This window comes from Bos indicus, chromosome 18 (genome assembly GCF_029378745.1).
Source record: "Bos indicus isolate NIAB-ARS_2022 breed Sahiwal x Tharparkar chromosome 18, NIAB-ARS_B.indTharparkar_mat_pri_1.0, whole genome shotgun sequence".
NCBI classification, from domain to species: Eukaryota; Metazoa; Chordata; class Mammalia; order Artiodactyla; family Bovidae; genus Bos; species Bos indicus.
Genome location: NC_091777.1, coordinates 24,838,741 through 24,866,055, shown reverse-complemented (window position 1 = coordinate 24,866,055; position 27,315 = coordinate 24,838,741). Strand labels below are relative to the sequence as shown.

The 27,315-nt window shown below is 56.8% G+C and overlaps 1 protein-coding gene across 3 annotated transcripts in view; it reads left to right on the top strand.

The window, feature by feature from the left end:
* The window catches only part of GNAO1 (G protein subunit alpha o1), a 180,881-nt gene that overhangs the window by 138,672 nt on the left and 14,894 nt on the right, over positions 1–27,315 (top strand). For 2 of the 3 annotated variants that reach the window (XM_019979878.2, XM_019979876.2), the window contains exons 4-6: positions 14,520–14,680; positions 21,341–21,469; positions 23,220–23,349. In XM_019979878.2, coding sequence (XP_019835437.1) covers positions 14,520–14,680; positions 21,341–21,469; positions 23,220–23,349 — 420 coding nt within the window. Of the gene's footprint in view, positions 1–14,519; positions 14,681–21,340; positions 21,470–23,219; positions 23,350–27,095; positions 27,250–27,315 lie in introns of all 3 variants that reach the window. The other variant, XM_019979877.2, reaches the window with a different exon arrangement.

Here is a 27,315-nt window from a genome sequence, read left to right as displayed (position 1 = left end):
AGCGTGTATTGGTCAGAGACCACTAGCTGCTGCAACAGGTGTGCCCCAGGGCCTCGTGCGTCAAGCGCGACAGGCTATGTCTTGCTCATCTAATAGTCTAGGCAGCTGCTCTCAGTGGGTGCGTGGCTGTCCGTATGGTATTCATGACACCGAATCTTCCATCTTAGGGCTCTGTACCCCCCCTAGTCTTTGTCACCCTCTGCATTCAGGGGCAGGAGGCGCACGTGCACACGAGGGGCCAGGCCCACGAGCGGCACGCTGTGCCTTTACCCTCCACCGACTCCTGCGCATCTGGGAGGCAGGCTGTGGCCCGCAGGAGGGTCCCACAAGAGGGCCGAAATGCAGCCCACCTTCTTCTCACTGAGCCCCGTGTGTTATCACTCAGTCGTGTTTGACTCTTTGTGACCCCATGGACTGTAGCCTGCCAGGCTCCTCTGTCCATGGGATTCTCCAGGCGAGAATATTGGACTGGATTGCCACTTCCTTCTCCATCACTCAGCCGTGAGGCCTGAAGAAAACTTCCTTTTTCTGACCCCAAGGAAGGTGCCATGTGGACAGGCCTCTACCCTGGCCAGGGGTGGGGGCACAGGGCATGGAAAGGGGTGAGAGGGGAGGGATGGGGGCACAGGGCATGGAAAGGGGTGAGAGGGGAGAGAGCAACCTGAGCCCGGGCGGCACTTTTGGCGCCCCCTTTGGCACCCTGCCACTTCAGAGAGTGAGGCCAGACCCTGGGGGTGCGGGGGCCGTGGCTGCCCCTCTCGCTCAGGGAGCCCTGTGCTGCTGTTCCTCAGCATCAGGTTGAGCTGAGGCCTGGACACTGCCCAGTGGGCACCTGACCACCTTGCCATGCCCAGGTCTGTGCAGCCTTGTCCCACCCCCCATTGTGGTGCCCATGACCCCCCGGTGTTCACATCGGGTGGTGAGACTGGCAGGGGCTACGCGGAGAGGGTAGGCCTCCCACCCTGATCCCCGCCTCAGAGGAGGCTGCCGAGGTGGTGGCCCTGGGCTGAGCAGCTCCCTCTGGGCCAACTTCACATGAGAGTCAGACCCCCCGGGGCTTCACTCAGCCCCCAGCCTCCCCCAACCCTGCACTCCTCTTGTGGTTAGGTCTGGGCATCCAGGGAGCTGGCAGCCAGCCTGGCCCCACTGTGCCCTCCCCCTCCTGCCCGCCCAGAATGGCCCCCTGGACCCTCTGCTGGGGCACAGTGGCGGGCGCCACCCTGCCTCGCCATGTTTTGGTCGACCCGCCTATTTGTTACCCTTGTTTTTTACACCTGTTGCCATCCCACCTGCCTCATGTAAACACTGCAGCATCAATAGGCTGACGCCAGTCCCCAGGGTGGGCACCAGCCGGGCCCCCAGGGAGCTCCAGCCCCTTAGCAGCAGGGCAGGGCAGGTGATGGCAGCAAGTGTGAAAGTATGAAACTCCGAGAAGGTAACATAAGAGGCAATCTCGATGGCCTTGGGTGTGATGATGCCTCTACATACGGCACCAGACACAATCCATGAAAGAATTGATAAACCAGACTTAATAAAAATTAAAAACTGTTCCGTGAAAGGCGAAAGTCAAGAGTATAAGAAGACAAGCCTTGGACTGGGACAAAATATTTGCCCCCCGCTAAAAAAATATATGTGTGTGTGTGTGTGTGTGTGTTCAATAAACAGCTTTTATCCAAAGTATACAAAGAACTCTTAAAATTCAACAAGAAAGCAAACAATCTGATTTTAAGATGAGCCCCAAACCTTAACAGACACCTCACCAAAGAAGGTCTATGGATAGCCAATAAGCGTATGAAAAGGTCCTCCACATCATATGTTGTCAGAGAAATGCAAATGAAAGCAAGAGGGAGACCCCACGACACACCTACGAGTGACCAAAGCCTGGAACAGTGACCACACCAGGTGCTGGTGAGGGTGTCAGGCAGCAGCAACCCTCAGGCCTTGCCGGTGGTCCAGTCACGCTGGAAGAGCTTGGTGGTTTCTTACAAAACTAAACATACTCCTACCATACAAGCCAGCCATCGTGTTCCTTTATATTTACCCAAAAGATTTGAAAGCTTATGGCCACGCAGAAAGCCTGCACACAGATGTTTACAGCAGCTTTATTGATAATTGCCCAAACTTGGAAGCAACCAAAAAGTCCTTCAGTAGGTAAACTGGGGTACACCCAGACATGAAATATTATTCAGCACTAAAAAGAAACGAGCGATCAAGTCATGAAAAGACGTGGAAGAACCTGAAAAGCATATCACTAAAGAGGAATAACCTAATCTGAAATGGATCCATCAAATTATACTGTATGATTCCAACTACATGACTTTCTCTAAACGGTAAAACAGTGGAGAAAGTAAAAAGATCAGTGGCTGCCAGGGGCTGGGGAGGAACAAATGAATAGGTAGAGCACAGAGGAGTTTTAGGGCAGTCAAAATACACTGTATGATACCACGGTTATAGATACACGTCATTATGCATTTGTCTACACCCATGGAATGTGAGTTGGAGCAAACTCCGGGAGATAGTGAAGTTCAAGGAAGCCTGGTATGCTGCAGTCCATGGAGTTGCAAAGAGTCAGACTCGACTTAACAACTGAACAACAAGAAGAGTGAAACCAAAGGTTAACAACAGGCTTTGGGTGATTATAATATGTTGGTATCGGGTCATCTTTTTTTTGTTGTTTAATTAAGTATACCATTGTGAGTGATGTCAGTAATGGGGGAGGCTCTAGGGTTATATGGGAAATCTCTGTACCCTCTTCTCAATTAAGTCTTTTTAAAAAATCCATTGGTTTACTTTGCTCTTTGAATGGGTCAGCCATGCCAGATTTTTGACATCATTTTGATCATTTGGAAAATAGTGGTTCAGAATTATGCACATCTTCCAAACAGTGACACTTTTCAATGGAGAATATAAGAAACTCGCATTTGTTAACATCAGTGTCTGTCTTACCAGAAAAGTCTTCAGGTGTTGGAAAGCTGTCAAACTTACGGTATTAAATACAAGCTTTCCAAAATTCTGGTTCTTCCCTTGGAAGCTGGAATTTTTTCATTTTGGTAGCAAATTTGTTAGGTGTTTTCCTTGAAGCAATAGGCTAGCTTGATATTTTAGAAACTTGTCTTCCAGAGACCAAGTCTGAATTACCTACATTTGTCTGTCGGTCATTCTTTCAAGTTCAAGTGGTGTCTTGTGAGAAAAAGGAAGCATTTTGGCTGGCGGGGCAGCCTTTCGCGTGCCTTCCCTCCAGACAAGCACCACCTGCAATTTGCAGGACCCTCCCCGTTTCATCAGAGAATATGAAAAAGACATGTGTGCCACAGGAGGGCTTTCAATTCCCAATTTTGACTACTTCCTCAGGGACAGTCTTTGTTTCTTAATGCTTGTTTGTTTTTGGCTGTGCCAGGTCTTAGCTGCTGCACGTGGGCTTCCCTCCAGTTGTGATGAGAAGGCTCCAGAGCACAGGAACTGCGTCACAGCAGCGCACGAGCTCCATGGCCCCTGGGGCGTGTGGGATCTTAGTTCTCCGACCAGGGATCAAACCCACACACCCTGCATTGGAAGCACAGAATCTTAACCCGCTGGCCCACCAGGGAACTCCCGCGGACATTCTTAAATGTCTTGGGAAACCAGCACTGGTTTTACTGTGACTGCGCGGTGGCAAAGAATAGAATGGCAGTTCGTATCATTTGGTGCCACTACTTCCTGCTGAAGGGTGCTGTCTTGTCTCTCATCAGTTTAGGCATTAATACCTTCGGAGAGGCCAGTAACATCGTCTAGGAGTTAGGAAAACAGTTTTGATCTTAGGGACCCCTCAGAGGCCCCCAGGGGTGTGAGAACCACTGATCCAGCCAACCCTGTCCTTGTGCCTTTGAGGACAGAGCCTCCGAAAACAGATGAGACCTGCCCAGGGTCAGAGCATGGACGCCTGATGACGTGCTCCTTGTCAAACAAAAACATCATCTCATCACTTTAATGGATGGTGCGGGGACTTTCGTCCCCAGTGAGGAGACAAGGAAAGAGAAGGGGGTGTCAGCAAATAAGCCTGAGGAGAGGACCCACCCGCCAAGCTTGCTGTCCCCAGGGCCCGCCAGCCTACTGTCACCCCTGCCATCTGCACATTGCTCCAGCTTCCATCTTTTCTCTTCCATAATTGTGTGTTAATATCTCACAGCCGAGGTGGCTCTAATTAAACTCCTCAGCATCGTCACAGTGTGTTCTGAAGAGCCGAGCTTGGCCGTTATCACTTGTCTTTCCCTTTGACTGCGCTCTGTGTGGGTAATTTCATTCTGCCCTTGTTCGTTTCTTAGAAACTTAGCCTATCCAATTTTAGTTCTTTTCTCCTGTCTTAGAACATTGAGCTCAGGAGACAGAGGGTGAGGCTGTGGGAATGTCTGCCCTGCTCACCTTAAGGTTTATTTTGGCCTGATAGAGCCTGCTGTCCTCCATGCACCCCTCACTCCGGCCCCCACCCAGGGGGGAAGGGCAGCAGGAGAAAGTGGCACCACATGAGGTGGTAATTAGGGTCTTGGACAAGCGTGCATGCCCACTCCATCCTCGGAATCTGAGGAGGTCAGAAGCCGTGGTGACATGAACACACCGCCACCCTTGGGCAGCTAGGACAGCCGCCACCCTACACCCCCTGCCTGTGCCAGGACACCCCCCTGCGCTTGGGCCAGCTGTCACCTCTGCAGTCCCTGCTCCCGCCATCTACACTGGCCTCGGTGTTACCCTGCCCCATACCCACCAGTCTCCCTGCCCCGAACCTCTGTCAGGGTGGCTTTAGGAGACGCACATAGCAGCTTCACCTAAGACCGCAAAGCTGGCGAGAGGACTGGGGGCCCGAAAATGTCCCTGGTCCCACCCTCGGGGAGTGTTAGCATCCGCTCAGTAAGGCTTCCTCCCCAAGCTACCAGTCGATGGCCCAGGCTGCCTCCAGCCTCTCCCCTGGGGGTGGGAGGTCCACAGTTCATGCTGGGCTCAGTCTGTGTGCGGGCTCCTGAACCACCTGTGTGGGCTTGGGTGCCATTCTTCATTTCATGTCTAAGGGCTGCATGGACTCTGAACCCACCATTGTCCACAGGCCCTGTTGATGGCCCAAGGGGTGTCTGATGCCCCCTGGCAATACCCTTAGCTTCTCCTTTAATTCCCCCCTCAGGGAAGGCCAGTCTCTGAACGGTGCCTGCCTTGTGGGCACAGCCAACCTACGACTGCCTGTCTTCCAGATGGACCCCTCTCACCTCCCCTGCCCGCAGCAGTGTGTCCTTGAGGAGTGGCCCTCACTCAGCGGCTGCCTCCTTGGAGGAGCCTCCCTGACTCCAGAGCTTGGTTAATGTGTCTGAGCCCCCATCGGACAGCAGGCTCTGGGCGGGGAGCGGGGAGGCAGTTTCCATACCCTGCTGTCCGCCATGTCCCCTGCGCCCAGTCCTGGGCTCAGCCAGCCTGCTGAGCCGACATTTGCTGCTGTAGCACTGGTCCTTCTGCTGAGCTTGGGCCAGGGCCAGGGGTGGGAAACCACACCAGTTACAGAAGCTGCCACAAAGCTTCTGAGTGGAAACTTTTAGGTGTGTGAGAGCTAGAACTCAGATCAAAGTCATCCCCACCCCCACAACCCCTGGTTCTTGAAGATACATAGTAAACCAGCGGGAAAAGCTGCTTCTATAAACAATTGGAAGATCCAAGGGTTTTGAGACTGAAAAGGGTGTGATCCTTCAGAAAGTAAGATTCTTGGGACTTACCTAGTGGCCCAGTGGTAAAGAATCTGCCTGCCAGTACAGGAGTCATGGGTTTGATCCCTAGTCCACATGCTTCAGGGCAGCTAAGCTTATGCACCCCACAGCTGTTGAGCCTGCATGCTCTAGAGCCCACACTCAGCAACGATGAGAAGCCCACACACAGCAGTGAAGACCCAGCACAGCCAAAAATAAATTAAAATTTTTTAAAGATTCATTAAAAATAAAATAAGTGAGTTTCTTTAGAAAATCCAGTCTTACCCTCGCCCCTTCAGAGGCAGCCTGGGCCCCAAACAGAGAAAGCTCTCAGAGGGGCTTAGGACAAACACATCCCTGAGGAGCCCGGTGGACCCAGCTGGAGGCCTTAGGAGAGTCTTCCTTTACAAAGCCCTGGGCTCCTGACAAAGACCAGACCTGGGGACAGAGTGAGGGGCCATCAAGGGGGCAGCTCTCCCCTGATGTGTTCAGGGCTGGGGAGAGGCAGGCTGTCTCTCCCTATGCCTAAAGATTTCTCTTTCTGGCGAACGTGAAAGTTCCTAAGGTGGGGACCTCACTGGGTAGTGGGTGTACGTACAGTGGATAAGTGAGTGACTGGGTGGATGGACAGTTGGATGGCTACACAGATCAAAGAGGAGTGAAAGGGATGAAGAGGGTGCACACGTGAAGAACGAAGGGATGGACAGACGCTATGAAAAGACAGATGGGAGGCGAGGGGTGACCGGGTGGGTATGGGAGTGAGTTGATAGATGAACAGGGTGGCTGATGGGCGATGATGTCATGGGTGGGTGGACGCATGACGTTGAGGAGGTAGGTACCCTGGATGGGGCCGTGGGATGTGTGGATGGATGGATGGCTGGAGAAGGGATGGGCACAGCCGAAAGGAGGCAAGATTAGAAACAGCAGCAAATCCTTGGATCTGCTGTTGCATCTTTCCAGGGAGACAGGAAGGCTCCCTTCACTGAGACAAATGGTAGACCTGTGGGGTCCTCCAGCTCTCCTAGAGACCCTGTCTGCCTGACAGCGTGCTCCAGGTACAGGCCTCACTAAGACAGCGTTTTCCAGGTACAGGCCTTTGCTAAGTCTCAGCAAAGAAAGAGCCCCATGCGTGCTCAGCTCCCAACTGCTAATTGCCTATAGTGCCCCAGGTTTTGCCACCAACAAAAAAAACGCCTCACGAATGTCTGAAGTACCCCTGGGGGGACCACGTCCACTGAGAGTCACAGCTCGGGAGCCATCTGCCAGCCCAGGGCCAGGGAAGCAGGGATGAGGGAGTGCACCCCTCTCTTTCTCACCCCAGCGGCAGCAAGGAAGGGAGAGACCAGGACCACAGCGTTTCCTGAGATGCTCAGATCTGGGTGACATGAACAAAGTGCCTGGAAAGGTGCCCCCTGCCATTCTCCACCTGCTGACCTTGCAGCGCACAGGCTGGGCCTCCAGCAGCAGGGGTCTCTCAGCCCCTTTCACTTGAGGAACAGAGTTGGCAACCATGCCCCCGGCCTGGCCCAGCCCTACCTGGTCTCTTGGGCTGGGCTTGTGCAGCATCCCTGAGTCTCCTGTTGGCCTGTGCACTCCTGCCCCCTGGCGGGAGCTGAAGCTACTGCAATGCACGTGGCAGGACAGGGCAGGATGGCGATTTCCTTTGCAACCAGAGGACTGTGCGTGTGTGTATGTAAGTGTGTGCGTGTACATACATGCACACACTCACACTTCACCAGGCCTAAAAGATTAGAGGAAGAAAACTCTGAAAGATCCAAAGCAGCTACTCAAACGGAAGGGGTTATTATTATAATTACTATGATTATTGTTATCAAGATTATCCTGCTTGCCTGAGAAGTCTTGTACAAAGCAGGCTAATTTTATGTCAGCTTGTTGTTTGTGTCTCAGGGACCTCATCTTTGCTTATAATAACTAACATTTGCAGGGCTCTTTATGTTGCAGAGCTGTGTCACATCGATTTAGCCTTTCATCTGCGCAAACAGCCCCACGAGGTGGGAACTAATGAGAGCAGAAGCTCAGGGAGGTTAAGTGGTCTGTCCAAGGTCACAAGTCTGAAAAGCAGCGGAGCTGGGATTGAACCTGGGTCACCTGACTGAAAATCCCTGTTCGCTTCCCTCCCATATCCTTTGCATTTTGTCTCTTGAGAGGGAAAGGCTCTTGTTCTTACTTTAGCTCTAAGCCCCTTTGCTCTGAAGAGAGGGGAGGAGTTTTGCAGACGCAAGTGCTTATCATGCACTCAGCCGTCCCAGTTTCAGACGATGCGTCCACAGTGGGCTGGGGGCGGCGGCGGCAGCAAGGACTGGCAAGGCCCTGCAGTTCCTGACGTGTGAGCAGATGTGTGTGGTATTGGTTGCCAGTGGCTCAGCCAGCTGATTCCCACTCCCTTGGTCACCACTCACCCTGCAATCACCCCCGGTGAGGCACAGAACAGACAGGCACCAGCCACATCTCTGAGAAGGGTGAACAGGAGACATTAGGCAAGAGGAGTGGGTGCAGGGGGCTCTCTTGTGGTCCAGGAAGTGGGAGACGGGCAGGGCCATGGGAGCCTCCAGCCCTCCTCATAGTATGGAGATGGCTTTCAGGAAGGAGAGCCCCTCAGCCATGGATGCCAATGGGCAGCCCCACCAACTGCCCCCTGCATCATGGGCGCTGCTTTCCAAGTACACTTATGGCCAGTCCCCAGGAGCCCATGTCCTCCTGGTGCAGGGGGCCTGGCCTGTCTGCTGCAGGGGGGACCCCTGTGTGCTACCAGTTCAGGGGGGCAGCTGTCCCCATCACCTCCCCGGGCACCCTGCTCCCCAGAACTGACCCAGAGCAAGACTACTTCTGGGAGGCACCCTGGCAGAGCTCCCCACCCCCCTCAAATGCTGGAGGTGCCCCCTGTCTCCAGGCACTGCTTCCTCTCCCTGCCCACCCCTTTCTCCAGCTGCTTATGGATGCGGTGTCCACAGGAGCATCTCCACCATTGTGGAGCTTTCCAAAAATATCTCACCTCCACCTAGGGCAGCTTCAGAGCATGTGTATGTCAACATTCATGTGTGAACATTAAGATATCATTTAGCCAGAAGCCTTGTACCGGCTCTGATGAAAAGAAGTGTCAATGCTGATTTTAAATCACTGACCTGGTGAGGAGAATCCTGCAGGTGGCCCTGAGAGTTAGTCACAGACTCTCCTGTGCCCCAAGCCTCCTGATCCAAAACCCATCAGAATGGCATCTTGCCTGCAGTTCACAGTCCGAAATGCAGGGTCCCAGACATGCGTTTCTCAACGTCTCATCCCTTCCCGTGGCCCCGGCCCGCAGGCATCCCGAGGGCGGCAGGTTGGCCTCCTCATCTCCTGTGGTCCCCAGGCGGCTGGGGTGGTGGGGCTCGGCCCGGCCCGCCCCTCAGGCCATCCTGTGCTAGTGCACTGTCTGCTCCCACGACAAGAGGGAGCCCCTGTGAAGAAAGCGATGAGACTGCCACCCTGGTTTTCAGGGGAGGACGCTGAGCCTCAGAGAGGTTAAGACCCCACTCAAGCCAGGAGCCCAGGTGTGGATGGAGCCTTGAGCCTGTGGCCTGAGCCCCCCAAAGTCCACATGGAACAAACTAGAAGCCCAGGGCAGGAGTGACCAAAGGGGGCTGTGGGAAAAGGAGGGAGACTTGTTGGGGGTCAGGGGGCATGGGAACCGGATGTCACAGCATGGGCAGCCCCAGCAGGTGGACAGCGGCGGCCGTGGAGGGCCGGGCACACTGGGCACATTGTACTTGCTGGACCCACGCCACGGGCACGTGTGTCTGAGGAAACGCGGCATCTCGCACATTCACTGGGAGCACCCCTCCGTCCCTGGAGGCCATGGAGGAGAGAAGGGCCCACTCCCTCACCACTGTTTCCCTGGCCCTGGGCCAGCAGATAGCTCCCTGACTGTGACCCTCAGTGGGCATGGTGCCCCACAGGGGCATGTTAGACACTTGTCTGTAGCAGTGGCAATAATTGGCCCGAGGCTGCGTTGTGTGACAGAGCCCGCAGTGACGAATGTCCTGCACTCAGCCCACCACGCAGGGACCACTGGGCACGGCGTCAGTGGACAGCCTCCCTCAACTCCTGTGTAAAACTGTCTCCAGGAACCCAGTAGACAGCCCCTGGGACGTGCCCAGTGCCCCCAACCCGTCTTGGTGCTCCCCCCACAGGAACTAGCGCAGCATGTGGGCCTGTGCATGTGCCCAGGGCATGGTCCAGACAGGAAGAGGGGAAGGGAGTCAGATGCCAGAGGAACTGTGTGGACCGCAGTAATGGGAGGGGTCTGCCTGGAGGAGGTGAGCCTGGTATTGGTCTCGACACACCAGGAAGTGTAACACTCTTTGAGGTTATTGTACAAAAGTACACCAACCAAACAAAAACACGTCTTCAGGGTTAACAAAGAGTCAGAGGACTGATTGATGGAGGTAGCTGGAAAGCCAGAGATGCGTGTGGCTGCAGGTGCAGCTGGATCCGGGTGTTGACGTGTCATTGGGACTCGGGGTGCCTCCCTCTCTCAGCCCTGCTTTCCTCAGGGACGGCTCCACATTCAGGTGGGCCCTTCCTTGGAGGGTCTCTCCTGATAGTTTATGCAGGTGTCCTGGGGCTGGTCAGGTTAGTCTCACTTGACGGATTGGGATTCTTTATCCACCCGGAACTGCTCACTAAGGGCAGAGGGATGGATTGGCCAGGCCCAGACTGTGTGTCCATGCCAAGATTGTGGGACAGAGGCCACCCTACCTGGACTGCTCAGGCTGAGTTGGGGAGGAGTGCTCCCCTTCAGGGGAGCAGAGGCTCTGGTATCAGAAAAGGAGGGACTGGAAGCCCCACCAGTGGAGGAGGCAGCCGTCCAGCAGAGAAAGGTGCAGATCAGAGGGACTGGGCCCTCTGCAGCCACCTCGAACCTGGTCACCACCAGCAGTGGGAGCACAGGGTGTGTTTTCTACAGAAGCTTGCCCCAGCATCCTCCACTGAGCAAATCTGCACAGGTGGGGCTGCCCCAGTCCATGCATCTTCTGTGTCACACCCCCTGCTGCCAGGACAGCTGGGCATGCTCTGACCAGTGCCATGGGGACTGTAGCTGAGAGCAAGGTGTGGGAAAATGCACCCCCCACCACCACTGGCCCAGGAGGGGACTCGGACAGGAAGGTCAGGCCCAGTGTGAGCCCCACTCTCCCAGGGCCCCAAAGGCAGGAAAACAAAGGGATAAGGGGCCCCCTCTGGCTCTATTAATTGCTTGTTAGCTTGACCCCCACAGGGCTGGCCAGGCCTGGCAGCCACCATAGTCCTCCAGGTGCATTGGCATGACCCCTCCTTCCCGCCACCCTCACCCTTCCTTCTCTCTTACCCATCGCCCACACCTTTGCTCAGGGTGGTGAGGTGAGGGGTTGGGCTGGGTACCAGTGTCTGAGATGCAAGTCAGGGCTGTCCCCTGGAGCACAGTGGGGGTAACCCTGGGTCCAGGCAAGTCCAGGGCTGTCCCCTGGAGCACAGTAGGGATTAACCCTGGGTCTAGGCAAGTTCGGGGCTGTCCCCTGGAGCACAGTAGGGATTAACCCTGGGTCCAGGCAAGCCCAGGGCTGTCCCCTGGAGCACAGTAGGGATTAACCCTGGGTCTAGGCAAGTCCAGGGCTGTCCCCTGGAGCACAGTGGGGGTAACCCTGGGTCCAGGCAAGTCCAGGGCTCTCCCCTGGAGCACAGTAGGGATTAACCCTGGATCCAGGCAAGCCCAGGGCTGTCCCCTGGAGCACAGTAGGGCTTTACCCTGGGTCCAGGCAAGCCCAGGGCTGTCCCCTGGAGCACAGTAGGGATTAACCCTGGGTCCAGGCAAGTCCAGGGCTGTCCCCTGGAGCACAGTGGGGGTAACCCTGGGTCCAGGCAAGTCCAGGGCTCTCCCCTGGAGCACAGTAGGGATTAACCCTGGATCCAGGCAAGCCCAGGGCTGTCCCCTGGAGCACAGGAGGGCTTTACCCTGGGTCCAGGCAAGCCCAGGGCTGTCCCCTGGAGCACAGTGGGGGTAACCCTGGGTCCAGGCAAGCCCAGGGCTGTCCCCTGGAGCACAGTAGGGATTAACCCTGGGTCCAGGCAAGCCCAGGGCTGTCCCCTGGAGCACAGTAGGGATTAACCCTGGGTCCAGGCAAGTCCAGGGCTCTCCCCTGGAGCACAATAGGGATTAACCCTGGATCCAAGCAAGCCCAGGGCTGTCCACTGGAGCACAGTGGGGGTAACCCTGGGCCCAGGCTCTCCCACTTGCAGCATGTGACCTTGAGCCTCAGTCTCCCCATCTGCTAAACAGGATGTCTCCCCAGCAGAGCTGTTGCTGTGGTTGACCTAGACACACTGTTGTTGAGACGGACGAGATTAGAAGACTTGGGAGACGTAGTGGATGGAGTGAGAAACTGGGGTCATGCCTGGTAGTAAGATGCCGAGGACCGGTTCATCTCACAAATAACTGCAGAGCACCAACTATGTACAGAGCATTGTGAGATGGGGGTGCCCTGAATAATCGGAAAACCGAGGGACAGGCACACGCAACGCCAGCTGTGACACATGGTATGGTCGGTGCACCGTGGGGGCAGACTCTACCTGGGGGCATAGAGGAGGGCTTCCCTGAGGAAGTGACGTTATGATGGAGAAGGGCAGAGCCAGGGAAGGATGATCTGGCTGGGTGGAGCACCCTGAGGTGAGATGACCCTGACTGCTTGGGGAACAGAGGAAAGGCTGTGTGCTTAGAGGACCAGGAGAGGGAAAAGGTGGGAGGAGGGTAGAGCAGACAGCAGTCAGGCCGGGGCTTTGGAGGTCATGGTAAGGAGTTTGGAATTTAGAAATAATGGGAAGCTATTGAGAGTTTAAACAGAGAGAGTTATTGTATCCGTTAGAATTAGGTTTGACTGTGAATATCTGAGACCTAGAAAACAGTGATTTAAATGAGCTAGAAGTTTAAAAAAAAGTAAAAGTGAAAAAAAGAAAAATGCAGAAGGTATGGAGTGTCTACAGAGCTGTCAAGGACCTGACTGTTTTTAGATCGCCAGTCCACTGTCCCTCAGGTGTAGATCTTATCTTCATGATCCATGATGGCTGCTAGAGCTCAGCCATCACAGGTTTCAGGAAGGAAGAAGTGAGAGAAAAGGGGTGCATCTTCCCTTTACAAAGCCTTTTGCAAAGACCTCACTACACTTGGGCTGATCTCTCCATGGGTAGAACTGGTCACATGGTCACATTTTTGCCACAAGCAAAACAAGGAGATGCCATCTTTAAGTTGGATATCAGTGTCCCCAGTTGGAAAAATGGGGAGTTCTTTTTCTACAGCCTCCCTGCTGGCTGTGGTGTGGAAGACAGACTGAAGAGAAGCAAGAGGGAGGCAAGGAACCCTTGGGAGGGGGTCCAGGAACAGCCAGGAAAAGACAGGGAGTGGCTTGGACTCAGGGGTGTCCCGGAGGAGATGCGGAGAAGTGGATATGGGGATGGAGGTGGGTGACTTGAGTCTTAGTGGTTGGGCCAATGGTGGTGCCATGCACTGAGCTGGGCAGACGGGAGAGAGACAGAGCAGGGGCCCATCGAGAGGTGTCGCCAGCACAAGACCCGCCACCACCACACCTCGGTGATGGGGTGCAGCCGGGAGGACAGCTCCAGGCTGCCCTTCCCCAAACCGTGTACCATATCCCCCTGGAGTGCAGTTCCCAGGATTCCACATCAGACATAGAGGAGCACCAAGTGGCTCTGGAAGGCCCAGGTTTCTAAACCACACCCTCTAGTGGCCTGGCTGAGGCATAACATGGCTCTAGGTGGGAGGGTGTCTCCCTCTAGCAGGAAGTCTGGCCCTGCCCACCACCCTCAGGTCCCAACTCCCTTCTCTCAGGATCAGGCAGAAACCTTGACAGTGGGGTCTAAAGGAAGAAGTTTGGGAAACTGGCCAGGTTTTTCCCAGTCATTCCTCACACGGGTGAGCCTTCCCGAGGTCATGCGGGCACACAGAGCAGCATCAGCGTGTGGGCCCTGACTCACAGGCCTGTTTTTAGCCCCAGGTGGAGGCACCACCCCTGCTCACCCACCCCTGTCTCCCTGAGTCACCGCCTGCTTAAGGCGCTCAGCGCCTGGGTCCCAGGGCCAGCTTTCTGGTGGCTGCCCGCAGGAGAGGCTCGGGTCCTGGAGAGGGGCCGGGACCCAGGCTCTCCTGGTGGGAGACTTGGGAATCCGAGGGCTGGGGTCTGTGGGACACTGACCCTAGGGAGCTGGGTCTGGGCTGGCATCATGGGCATGGCCTGCTGGCCTCCAAGCTAGTTACAGCTTCCTTCCCAGGGCAGGCAGACAGGAGGGGACACAGTGCCTGCACCTTCACGTTGACCTGCTGCATTAGACAGGCCCTGACGTGCGAATAGCTACTGAGCTGGCAGCTCGATACTGAAAGTTTCCACGGAAGGCTTTGCCCCCGACATACCTTGGTAGAGACCCATGGACAGAGAAGCCTGGCAGGCTGCAGTCCGTGGGGTTGCACAGTCAGACACGACTGAAGCAGCTTAGCACACAAGCACCTTGGTAGAGAATCTTTTGTCAGCCATACGCCGTCCAGGTGTTGACCTTACCCCCTTCCTTCGTGTCTTTCCCACCCCAAAGGCCACCTGCAGATTGCTGCCTCCTGCTCACTTCCTGAGCCGTGGCCTGGGGCGGGGGGGTGGGTGTCTGTCTCTCTTGCTCTCTTGGAGGGTGGCGGGGTTCAAAGGACTCAAGAGTGGGGTCACCGACCAGTGATCATTGTTGTGCCCACAAATAAAAGACTCTGTCCGTGTCCTCGTCTCCTCACAGGCCGACGCCAAGATGGTGTGTGACGTGGTGAGTCGGATGGAAGACACGGAGCCCTTCTCTCCAGAGCTGCTCTCCGCCATGATGCGACTCTGGGGCGACTCGGGGATCCAGGAGTGCTTCAACAGGTCCCGGGAATATCAGCTCAACGACTCTGCCAAATAGTGAGTGTCCTGGGCAGGCGGGAGGCCACCAGCAGGGCAGCGATGCGGCGTGGAAGGGGCTGGGGGTGGGGGCGGTGGGGCAAGGAGGCGTCCTGGGCTGAGGCTGCAGCCTATGTGAGATGCTTTGCCTTGTGTGTCAGGAAGGAAGGAGAAGGGGCATCTCCTCCTGTCCGTCCCCCGACCCCAGGATGAGGAGGAGGCCAGGGAAGTCGGGGGCACAAGAGACAGCTAACAGCAGGGCTCCCGGAGGGCCAGGGCCATCACCCGCCTGCCCTGGAGTGGGCTGGGCCCCCCCAGAAGGAAGGTTTTCAGTGCAGCAACATTTTTTTTCCCCTGGAGAATCCTTGACCCCGTAAGTACTAATCAAAGGCAACATAGGCAGAAAATAACTTACGTGGTTTTCTTTTTGAGAAAACAATAAGCTTTCCATTCCTCTATCTTTAAAAATAAGGAATATGTAACCCATCAGATAAGTGAAATAGTCAGGCATACACTTTAATACTGCATTACAACTAATAAGGAAAAGTAGAGGACAGAGGGGAGAGATCGACCCCAGGGCAGGAAAGAAGTGGGGGTGAAGCACTGAAGGCCAGAGAGAGTGGGTGGGCAAGAGAGGGGAGGGCAGAGAGGTGGGCCTTCCAGTGACCACGGGGCCACATGACTGCCCACTGCAGCCTAGTCACTCCAGGCGTCTGGAGGTTTACATGTCCTTGGCCCCTGGATCGGGGGCTCCAGGGAATGGTCCTCAGTGGTCAGGGATGTGTCTTCTGTTTGAAGACACTGGGATTGCATTCCAGCTTTCAGAACACGCACTCACATTTACAGACTCGTGCCCAGGTTTTCAGTGGGCACCTCTGGGCTTAAACCCCGCTGCGTTAGGACACATGTGCTCTGACACTGATCTGCTCAGCCTCCTCTCAGCCGGGGCCTCTTTGCCCCCCAGGACACACCAGCAGTGGTCTGGAGAGGTTTTCAGTTGTCCTGACGAGGGTGGTGCTACCGGCATCTAGTGAGTAGAGGCCAGGGATGCTGCTGACTTCCTAGAGACACATCGTACAGCCCTCCACAGCAATATCACACCCACAGTGTCAGTAGCGCCCAGAGTAAGAAACGGTGGTCTCCCTGATGCTGATGTAGAGGAGGCCAGCGCTGAGAAGGCAGCCTCCACTAACAGACACTGGAACGTGGCCACTCTGCACACCTAGACTGTCCCGGGGGCAAGCGCTCGTGTCCTGTGAGTCCCAGGTGGTGGTGAGCTAGGCTCCAGTCCCTGAGGAGCCCCCAGGACACCTTGGTGGCAGGGATGTGAGCCCAGAGACTCAAGTCCACACCTCTCTCTGTGCACGCAAATCATAGATTCTGACCCAGATGTCCCCTCAACCCCCAGCCAGTCAGGCCTGGAGAGGGTGCCCCCTTCCTCTCCCACTCCCTGCGCCCTGCTCAGCCTTAGTCCAGACCCTTCCCATCCCCCCACTGCCCTCAGGGGCTGCTGCTGCTGCTGCTGCTAAGTCGCTTCAGTCGTGTCCGACTCTGTGCGACCCTATAGACGGCAGCCCACCAGGCTCCGGGGCACCTCAGGACATCAAATCGTGCTCCCCACTTAAATGAGCACCACTTAACTAATCATAATATCAATCCATTGCAAAAAAAAATTCTTTTTAACAGTATGGAAAGATATAAAATTCATAGTGGACTCCTCCTCCCAGGCCCGTCCCCCTCCCACTGTTAACTATCTCTGTTTGTCCCGGTGATGTCCAGAAAACCTGACCTGCCAGCTCTCAGTGGTGTTTAATGGCTGCAGCTGTGAAAGCTGAGGAATTTAGCTCCCCTCCCTCCCTCCCGTTTTTCCTTCCTTCCTTCACTCTTCTCCACTTCCACCCCCAGTTTTTGGCTAGTTACAGGGTTATTTTTAGTTCTTCTGGTGGTTACCTTGATAAGTCAAAAGGAGCGACTTGAGTGAGCACTTGTCAACTCCCCCAGGTGAGCTGAGGAGACGGCCCTCTGCTCTCTGGGAGGGGCTCTGCCGAGGGCAGTGGGGCCCGCAGGCAGGTTCCCAAGGCCCTCGAACACTTTCTGGTCCAGGGTGGCTTTGCTGTTGTAGTTTTAGCTGCTAGCCTTTGTCTTCTGACAGAATCTGGGGCCTGAAGTAGATTTATTGTGATGGAAGGGAGAGAGAGCCCTAACAGGGCTGTCGCCTGGCACAACTCTGGGTGACATACACACCTCACACTCCTCTCACACACACACATTCTCACATACACCTCACACACAGCTCACACTCACCTCACACACACAAATTCTCACACCCTAACAGACACCACATACTCTCACACTCACCTCACACACACACATTCTCACATACACCTCATACAGACACACACACACATTCACACACACATTCTCACATAACCTCACACACACACAGTCTCACATACACCTCACACACACCTCACACACACACATTCTCACATACACCTCACACACACACACACACACACACACACACACACACTCACACACACAAATTCTCACACCCTAACAGACACCACATACTCTCACATTCACCTCACACACACACATTCTCACATACACCTCACACACACACACACACACACACACATTCACACACACAAAGTCTCACACCCTAGACAGATACCACATACTCTCACACTCACCTCACACACACACACACACACATTCACACACACATTCTCACATAACCTCACACACACACACATTCTCACATACACCTCACACACACACCTCACACACACACATTCTCACATACACCTCACACACACACACACATTCACACACACACATTCTCACACCCTAGACAGACACCACATACTCTCACACTCACCTCACACACACACATTCTCACATACACCTCACACACACACACACACATTCACACACACACATTCTCACACCCTAGACAGACACCACATACTCTCACACTCACCTCACACACACACATTCTCACATACACCTCACAAACACCTCACACACACACATTCACACACACAAATTCTCACACCTTAGACAGACACCACATACTCTCACACTCACCTCACACACACACATTCTCACATACACCTCACACACACCTCACACACACCTCACACACACATTCTCACATACACCTCACACACATTCTCACATACACCTCACACACACACATTCACACACACAAATTCTCACACCCTAGACAGACACCACATACTCTCACACTCACCTCACACACACACTCTCACATACACCTCACAAACACCTCACACACACACATTCACACACACAAATTCTCACACCTTAGACAACACATACTCTCACACTCACCTCACACACACACATTCTCACATACACCTCACACACACCTCACACACACATTCTCACATACACCTCACACACATTCTCACATACACCTCACACACACACACATTCGCACACACAAATTTTCACACCCTAGACAGACACCACATACTCTCACACTCACCTCACACACACACATTCTCACATACACCTCACACTCACCTCACACACACACACATTCACACACACAAATTCTCACACCCAAAGACACCACACACTCTCCTCACACACACACACTCACACCCGACCTACACACCACAGACACACTGTCACATACACCTCACACACACACCCCTCACACACACACACTCACCTCACACACATACACACACATATACCTCACACACACACACACCCCTCACTCACACATACACACACACTCTCACACCCTAGACATACACCCCACACACACACACACCTCACTCACACACACACACACACACCTCACTCACACACACACACACACACCTCACACACACACATATTCTCTTTCACACCCTAGACATATACACCCCCCACACACACACACACACACTCTTTCACACCCTAGACAGTGTGAGCGGCTCCCCAAGGCCCAGAGCCCAGTCGCCACATGTCCCCACCCAGCCGTGGGGGGCAGGCCAGCCGGCCTCTCACGTTGCTGGGAGGCTCCAGGGCTCAGGGCGAGGGGATGCCATCTGGCCTAGGTCTCCCTCTGTCATGGGTCTTTGAACACGGCCAGCACTCCATCTCCCCTCTGAACGATGGCTCCAAGACGGGTCCCAGAAGCCCAGAAACCCCAGCACCTGCCAGCCAGGGCTGTAAAAGGTAGTTATTTCCATGGTTTGGGAGGATCATTGTTCCCCAGACCCGGGTCCCCACTAGAGGTGTGACTGGCAAAGCACCCTTCTGGTCAGAGCCCTCCAGAGTGAAAGCCCAGGCGCTCACACTGAGCCCAGGGGCCCACTTGCTGTGCCATCACCTCCGTCACCCTCTGCAGCCTCACTGCTCGCTGCCTGCCCTGCCCTGCCCCGTGCACAGCCTCTCCCTGACTCCTGTCCAACGCCTGCAGGCCTGGCTCCTCCTCCAGGTGTGGCCTCTGCACCAACTGGTCCTTCTGCTGGACCACGAGAGGCTCATCCCCTCACTGCCCTCCGTCTCCTCTCGAATGTTGTCCTGCTCCACGAACCTTCACCAGCCACCTGATACCAAACAGCGGCCCCCAGGCGGCCTTCCCCTACTGATAGTCTGAGTCTTCCCTCCTGACACTTACCACCTCCTGACATGTTGTACAGCTTAAGTCGCTCAGTCGTGTCCAACTCTTTGTGACCCAGTGGACTGTAGCCTACCAGGCTCCTCCATCCATGGGATTCTCCAGGCAAGAATACTGGAGTGGGTTGCCATTTCCTTCTCCTTACTTCTCTGCTAATTACCTCATGCACACACAACCCCAGGAACAGAGGCTCCGGGAGGGCCCCAAAGCACCCGGGACAGTCGGCAGGCAGTAGACACAGTAGGCACACAGTCCCCTGAGCGCAGCCTCCACCCTCCCATGGTCGCCACCCTGCATGAGGCTCACCCAGCAGAGAGAGGGAGGGCCAGGCTGTCTGCCTAAAGGAGGGTTCCCCAGCTGGGATGGGGCCAAGACCAGAGGCTCCCAGCCCAGGTCTCCAGCTGGGGATGAGAGGAGGAGGCTCCTGAAACCGGTACCACTTCTGGGCAAAGGCAGTGTGGGCAGGGGAGAGACACATACAGAGAGGTTGGGAGGACCTGCTCCAGGCTGAGGTTGAAGGCCACCCAGATGCCCATGGGCCTGGCGAGGAGGCTCCATGGCGGCCAGGGCTTTTAGGTCTGCTCTGCCGTCTCAGCCTCCCTCCTTCCACGGCAGAGAGGAGGCCTGGAGGCCTGTGTAAGAGCACTGGCTCTGGAGTCGGGCAGACCCAGCCTTGACCCCCGTAGCAGTGTCGTCCCCTTTCTAGGAGTGTGGCTTCAAGCTCACCTTCCCTGAACCTGGGACCAGCATCAGCTATGTTTACTTAGGGAGAATTCTCATAAGGATTTGAGGCAGCTTGGATTGTTGGTTTACCAGTGGACACCCTCCTTGGTGAGGCGTCTGCCCTTCCCAGCCCCGCCCTGCCAGCAGGTCTAGAGTGGGTGCTTACGAAGCTGGCCCCTCTTGCACAACCTGGGACTCCCACATCACGCCATGACTCAGACGCTCGTGGTTGCTCCCTGTGGGCTGCGTGGGACTCTCCCTGCACAGGCGTGGGTAGCCCAGCTGGCCCTGGGGGTCACTGAATCTTCCTGCCAGTCTGAGCGAGCTCCCTCCTTCCTAGTTTCCTGGATCCCAACCTGGCTTAGGGTTCAAACCTTAACCCATACCAACCCCTAAAGCCTTCCCAGCGTGTGGCCTTGGAGGACCAAATGCACAGGCCGGGTCTGTCTCCAGGGCAAGTGATGGCATGGCAGGAGCCATGATGCCTAAGGTCCCAGTGAGGCCCTGCCCCTGCCTGTCTGTGTGGCTTCTGGTGCTTCTGTGATGCTTCCCAGGAGCATCAGATGGGAAGATGTGACAGCCCCCTGGTAAACCTGAGGAGCGCGAGAGGCGGGTGGAGGCGCAGAGGGCCTCTGGGAAGCACTGCAGGGTACGGTTAGGAAGTGGGATCCCAAACCCTGACTCAGGGCTGGGCAGGCACTCACCTTCATTAGAAAACCTGAGTTTTCTAATCTAGGAAATAATACATTTACCTTAAGAAATTAAGGGTGGAACATGATAATGCACAAAAAGACTAAAACCTAACTTTAGCCCATTGTTATTTTAAGATGAAGAAATGACAGTGTTAGAAACACATGTGTGCATGCTGGGTTGCTTCATTCATGTCCGACTCTTTGAGCCTATGGGCCCACCAGGCTTCCACGGGGTTCTCCAGGCAGGAATACTAGGACGGGCTGCCACGCCCTCCTCCAGGGGATCTTCCCAACCCAGGAACAAACCCAAGTCTCTTACATCTCCTGCATTGGCAGGTAGGTTCTTTACCACTAGCACCGCCTGGGAAGCCCATAAACATGTTAGTCTCATTGAAAAGTCTGACCTTGTCTGAGCGAGCCTGGAACCGTGCACGAAGCCCTTGGTCTGAGTTAGAGGCTCTGAGTGCCTGAGGCCGGTTCATGAGCATCTCTTCCTCAGCTCCACCCCATGCCTGGCCCTGGACGGGTGATGCCATCCCTCCCTGGCTTGGGTCGGGGCTGGTGCTCTGGGAGGGCAGTGCCCACACCTGGTCCACGGTCCCCGTGTGCTGCCGTCCCCAGCTACCTGGACAGCCTGGACCGGATCGGGGCCGCCGACTACCAGCCCACCGAGCAGGACATCCTCCGAACCAGGGTCAAAACCACCGGCATCGTAGAAACCCACTTCACATTCAAGAACCTCCACTTCAGGTGAGGCCCAGGGAGACTCCCCAGCCCTGGAGAGGGTGCCGAGACACGGGCGACCCCTGCCTCGGCCTCAGCTCATCTGGAGCATTCCTGTCTCAGGGAGCTCTCAAGTTGGGACAAGCATTGGATGCGAGAAGGGACCTGTGTGTGCGCCTCTTTGCCACCAAGGTCAGGGGCTGCGGTGAGCAGGGAGGCTTCCTGGCAGAAGCGTCCTGGAGGGGGGCTCTGAGGAACAGGGAGGATTCAAGAGGACAAAAGAAGGGAGTCCTGTCCCTGCGTGACTTCCGAGGGGGAGGATGGTGGATCACCCAGGTGGTCTTTGAAGGCGTAGAGGCATGGGGAATAAGGGTGGGCGAACCTAAGCGACATGTTTTGTGTGACCCAAGGACCCATGTCATCTCACAGCTGGAAAGGGCTTGGAGATCTGCTGGCCCACCCTCTCCAGGTATATAGGGGAAACTGAGGCCTGGAGGAGCAAGTCTGTTCCCCAGCACAGAACACAGCTCAGGCCCAGGGTCTGAGCACCATAGGGGTCATAGCACCACCTGGGGCAGCTTGCATGCCCTGAGGCCTGGGTGCCCCTAGCTGCCTCCAGCTGCCTCCCAGGTGTGGTTTCTGGGTGTTGGGTGGAGCAGGAGGAGAGGCCAGAATGGCTGGGGCAGTAGACCAGTAGACCCGTGTGAGGCCGCTGCCTGGCCCTGCCCAGCCTGAGGCCCAGCCCCCGCCTGCTCCCACACAGACAAAGGGCTGGGGTTCTGTCTCCATCCCCGTGAAGCTGCCTGAGGCCTCCCCTGAACCCAAGGAAGGCAGGGATGGGCCAGGCAGCCCCACGAGATGCCCCTGTGCTCTAGTCCCTCGGTCTCTCCCACTCACCGCTCTGGGCAGAAGGTGTAGAGCTGGGCTGGGGGCGCCCGACCCGCAGCAGCTGAAGAGTACATGCTGTGGAAGGGCCTCAGAGACTGTCACCAGGGCCCAGTATTTCAGATGGAGAAGCAGGGTCCAAGGGAGGCGGTGACGGGATGAGGACCTGACCTGCGTCCTTACTTCAGGCCCGCTGTGGGCTCCGGCCTGCAGTTGCTCTCCTCTGTCAGCGGGTTGGGGCCCAGCCCACCCCGGCAGCTGTGCATCAGGCCTGGGATCTGCACTCAGGGCGTTAGATGTGAGGTTGACCTCGCACTTCCAGGACCAAAGCCCCTCTACCACTGTCTCACCTGACAGCTCTCATGCCCTGGGGGATGATGTCTGAGAAGGGGTGAGGGAGGGAGGGCGCAGAGCAGAGGCTTTGTCTGCAGACAGACCTCGGTCTCACCCCAACTCCCGCTGGCACCCTGCACTCAACCCCTTGCTGCCTCACTGTGCCTCCATGTGGGAGCTGCAGGTCCCTGCCCGCCTCCCTCTGTGCCTCCCAGGCTGCTCTGGGGTTTCCACAGACCACAGACATGAACAGACATGCTTAGAAAGCTGGGGGCTCGCAAAGGCATGTCCAGCCATGGTCACCCCTTAGCGACAGCCCTGAGACATAGGGGCAGGTCTTGGCGTCGCTGTGTGGGGCTCTGCCCAGTCCCGGGACAGAGCAGTGATGGCCGCCCCGCCCCAAGGGTGCCGTGCTCAGTCCTCAGCCCGGAGCGAGGCTCCTTGGGAGGCTTGCTGTGTGCACAGCAGCCTTCCTCCCCAACCCCTCAGCTCAACCAGTGTCCCCACACCTGCTGGGGTCTCCCTACCCCCACCCGCAGCTCCCCTGTCTTCCCGACAGGCTGTTCGACGTCGGGGGCCAGCGGTCTGAGCGCAAGAAGTGGATTCACTGCTTCGAGGACGTCACGGCCATCATCTTCTGTGTCGCGCTCAGCGGCTATGACCAGGTGCTCCACGAAGACGAGACCACGGTGAGTGGCCCCCGCCCGCCCGGCCTCAGCAGCCCACGGTGGCTCTCGGGTGGAGCCAGCTGTGGCGGTAGGGGGCTCCTTTTTTGGCTAGGTTGTTCCCACCTCTCTCCTGACTTCAGCCAGTTGCCTCATGATGCCAGTGCAGTGAAGGCAGCCGTGGGCCCCATGCTCAGAGGCTGTGTGCAGACGCCAGGGGTCGGGCAGCAAGAGCCTCTTCAGTAAACACAGCAGAGTCACAGAAGCCGTCAGGTCAGAACCAAGTTAAGCAAATCCTAAATGAAACCAGGGTGCAGTCAAGCAAGAATGTATGTAAGACAGAAATAGCAGTTCTTAGCCCCGACAGCCCTCCCTGAGCAGTGGACGGGGCTGGCAGAGGGTTGGGCCATGGACCAGGGCTCATGGTGAGTGACGGGGTGGCGGGGCACAGGCCCCTCCCCTGGAGGGCGCCAGCCCGGGTTCCCACCTTCCGTCACTGCGTCTTCAGTCTGGGCCTCGGTGAACTGCCAGGCTGGGGGGAACTTCAGAGGGGGGCCCTCTCTGCAGGGGTGCTGTCTTTCTCTGGGCCTGGCCCTGGTTTGCTGCTGGATTCAGGGAGCACCCTCTCTGTCTTAGGGGTGTAACCATTATACCTGCCTGGTGGGGTGTGGGCAGTGGGGTGAGAATCTTCAAGGATTTGGAACCGTCTCTGGCTTAGCAGCCCTCGGCTGGTATTCGTGTCGTCCGTGGGGGTTGTCCTGAGCTGGGGGCCCACTGAGCTGCCCACAGAGAGGTCGGCCTGGTGGGGTCTCAGGAGACAAGCACCCTCTGAGGTGGGGCTTCTGGGCCGTGGGGTCACATCCTTGGCAATTGTGAGCTCTTGTGTGTGATGCAGGCAGGCACAGAGCCCTGGCGCTGAGGTTTTGGGACTGGGGTCATCACAGTGGGCCTTGATCAAGGCTGTCTTCCTTCTGGGTCTGTCTCATCGTCGGTCCTGCCTGCTGGTCCCACGGGGCTGCTACTAAGGTCTGCTGGGCTATGGGAGGAGGCGCCGCCGTTCTGAGAGGTCGGGGTTATGCAGTGACGGTGCTGTGGTTAGATGGGGCCAGAGCCACTGGCCGGGTGGGCCGTCAGGACTCGCGCTGCATGCTGGCCTGTCCCCCTTGCCCTTTCTTCTTTGGTCCCTGGAACACTTCTGAACGGGGCATCAGCGGAGCCCCACAAACCCTGCCGTGTTCTGGGGCGAGGCTCTGGGACCCCAGCTGTGCGGCTCTTTCCAACGCCAGCACTGTTCTCAGTGGCCTCAGGAGCTGTGGTGGGTAAGACCCCCAGACCTGGACCCACTGACTATCCTGAAGGCCGGGTCGGCTCCCACTGCCCCCACAAGGCACCGCGCACAGAGACCACCCCAGCACATCTCTCACTGATCCACTGTTGACCCTGCTTCTGGACCCACTGTTCACAGTCCACCTGGCCACCGTGTGGTCTGAGCTCCATTTGGTTCATCTCTTCTCCTTGCTATGCCTGGGAGTGGGAAGCAGGGCTGGTGCAGGAAGCCAATTCTGCCGTGAATTTGAAAGAAAACCAAGCAGTGGAGTGTCGAGGGCCCCAGGCCTCTTCCTGGGGACCCGCCCGGCTCAGTCCCAAGCCCCAAGTCCCTCTCAGGAAGGGGCGCGCGCTGGCCTCCGGAGCATGGGCAGAGCGGAGGACCTCGGAGCAGGTCTGGCAGCCACGGAGTCCCAAGCTCTGTGGCCCTCAGGCCTCAGGTGAACCCGGCAGGTACCGGGCCTCACGCTCAGACGGCCCTCCCGGTCTGCCGGCCTGCCAGCCCTCGCTCTGGATCAGGGCCCGTTCTGGAGCGCCTTCCTCCTCGCCTTCCTACTTTCACTGTCTCTCTCCCATCCTCTCCCTCGGCTCCTTCTCCCCCTTTTCCCTGCCCTTCTTCACAAAGGCTGGGTCCGAGGACCTTGGGGAAGCCACAGCGTGTGGGGTCGCGAATGGGCTCTTCCTGGGTTCCTTTCCACCCGGGAGAGAACAGCAGCCTCTCCAGAGCTTGGGCATTGGCATCACCACTCGACAAGAGCCCGCAGAGGCGGCTCCTTGCCATGGTGCCAGTGAGAATAGCGCCCTGCCTGTGTGTCCAGGGCCTGGTGGACATAGCCCAGGGTCTAGCGCCACCACTGGCACCGTGGGAGCGTGGCGGCTGCTCCACCTGCTCCTCTGTAAAGTGGAGCCCACGGCGAGCGGCCTCTGGGCGGCTCTGAGGACCCCTGGGGCTGGGGGCTGTAAGAGTGCCTGCGCTCGCTCGGAACCCTTCGCGTAGCAGATGGCAACTGCAACACAACTCTGCCCAGGAGCTCCACTTGAGGCCAAGTGGTGGGACTCGCACGTGCTGCCCCCGGGAGCAAGAGCTCCAGCCGCTGACCCATCCTTAGTCATCCACCTTTCTCTTTGGTCAGCCCTGCTCCGCCCTCTCAGCCCAGACTGGCCGGGGTGAGAATTGGGGCTGCCTGAGAAAAAGGTGTCTGGGGGCTCCTGGAGCTTGGCCAGGAGCCATGGGGCTGGTGGCTGCCCGCCCACCAGCCGGCCACCCTGCCCGCCACAGCCCGGACCCCCGCGGCCCTGGGCCTCACTTGCCACAACTTCTCAGCAGCAGCACCGTCACCGCCGCCTGCAGGGCCTTAACTTGGCAAACCAAGGCCAAACCCATGAGCAGATTCTGAGAGACGCTGCAAGTCGGGCAGGTATGAAGCGCCTCCTTCCAGCTGAGACCGTCAGCTAAGAGTTGAAAGCAGCAGGTTCCCAGGGCACCGCCGGGTGACTTTGCTGTGAAGCCTGCCCCTACTCCCGCGTCCCACCCTCCTCACCAGCCGGCCTAGGCTGGTGCGCCCTACCTTGCATTCCATCTCCAGGCACACGATCCACAGCCCCGGGGCGGCTGTGGTCTCTGGAGCCTGCCCCGGGGGCCCAGACGGATCAGCTTGGACTTCCTGGCCTGAGACTGGTTGAACTAATTTGGAGTTTTTGGGGTTTTTTTTTCCCCTCTTTCCTTCTCTCATGTTTTCTGGGTTTTTTATCTTCCTCTCTGTTTTAATCTGTTTTGTTGGCTTTCATCTTGGGGTTCTTCTGGCCCCTCTACTGGGAAAACAGTCTCGATAAGCAGCTCACACAGAGCTGCCCCCAGCCCAGCCACGGCCCAGGCAACCCACCCGGTCCCCAACCAGACCAAGGCCACAGCAAGAGCACTCCCCCGACGCTGTCCCCCTGGTGTCTGCTTCCAACTCTGGATTAATGCGAGGATGCCTCAGTCCTCGGTTAATGTTCCCCAGCTGTACGCGTGCATCCTCCCGCCCCTGCTGGTGGAGCCGAATGCGACCCCCTGTAGTGCCGTCTGCATGCCCCGGGGTCCCACGTGGGCTGTGGAGGGTGGCGGGGTCCTGCCCCCGCGTGCATGGTGCATGTCCCCTCTGTGGTGGGCTGGAGTCCTCCGGCGACCTCACTGCCCCTGCCCGGGTCAGCCCTCTCTGGGGAAGGGGCAGTGTTCCCCTGCCCTGCCCTGCTCCTTGCTCCACCCCCACCCCACCCGCGTGTCGAATGCAGCAGGGACCAGGTCCTTGTCCTTGTGGGTCCTCGCGTCTGTGTCCCTGGTGGTGCGTTCAGCCGTGTTGGCAGACCGTCCCTTTGCTTGTCCCGCTGTGTCACTGGCCGCGGTGGGTCAGGGCCCCAGGCGCCGCATGGGCCTCACTCGCCTCTCCTCCGTTCTGTTGCAGAACCGCATGCACGAGTCACTGAAGCTCTTCGACAGCATCTGCAACAACAAATGGTTCACGGACACGTCCATCATCCTATTTCTTAACAAGAAAGACATATTCGAAGAGAAGATCAAGAAGTCCCCGCTCACCATCTGCTTTCCGGAGTACACAGGTAGAGATGGCCGCTTCCCACAGGGGCTGCAGGGGCCTCTCAGTCCCCCTTCACCATGTGCTGCAG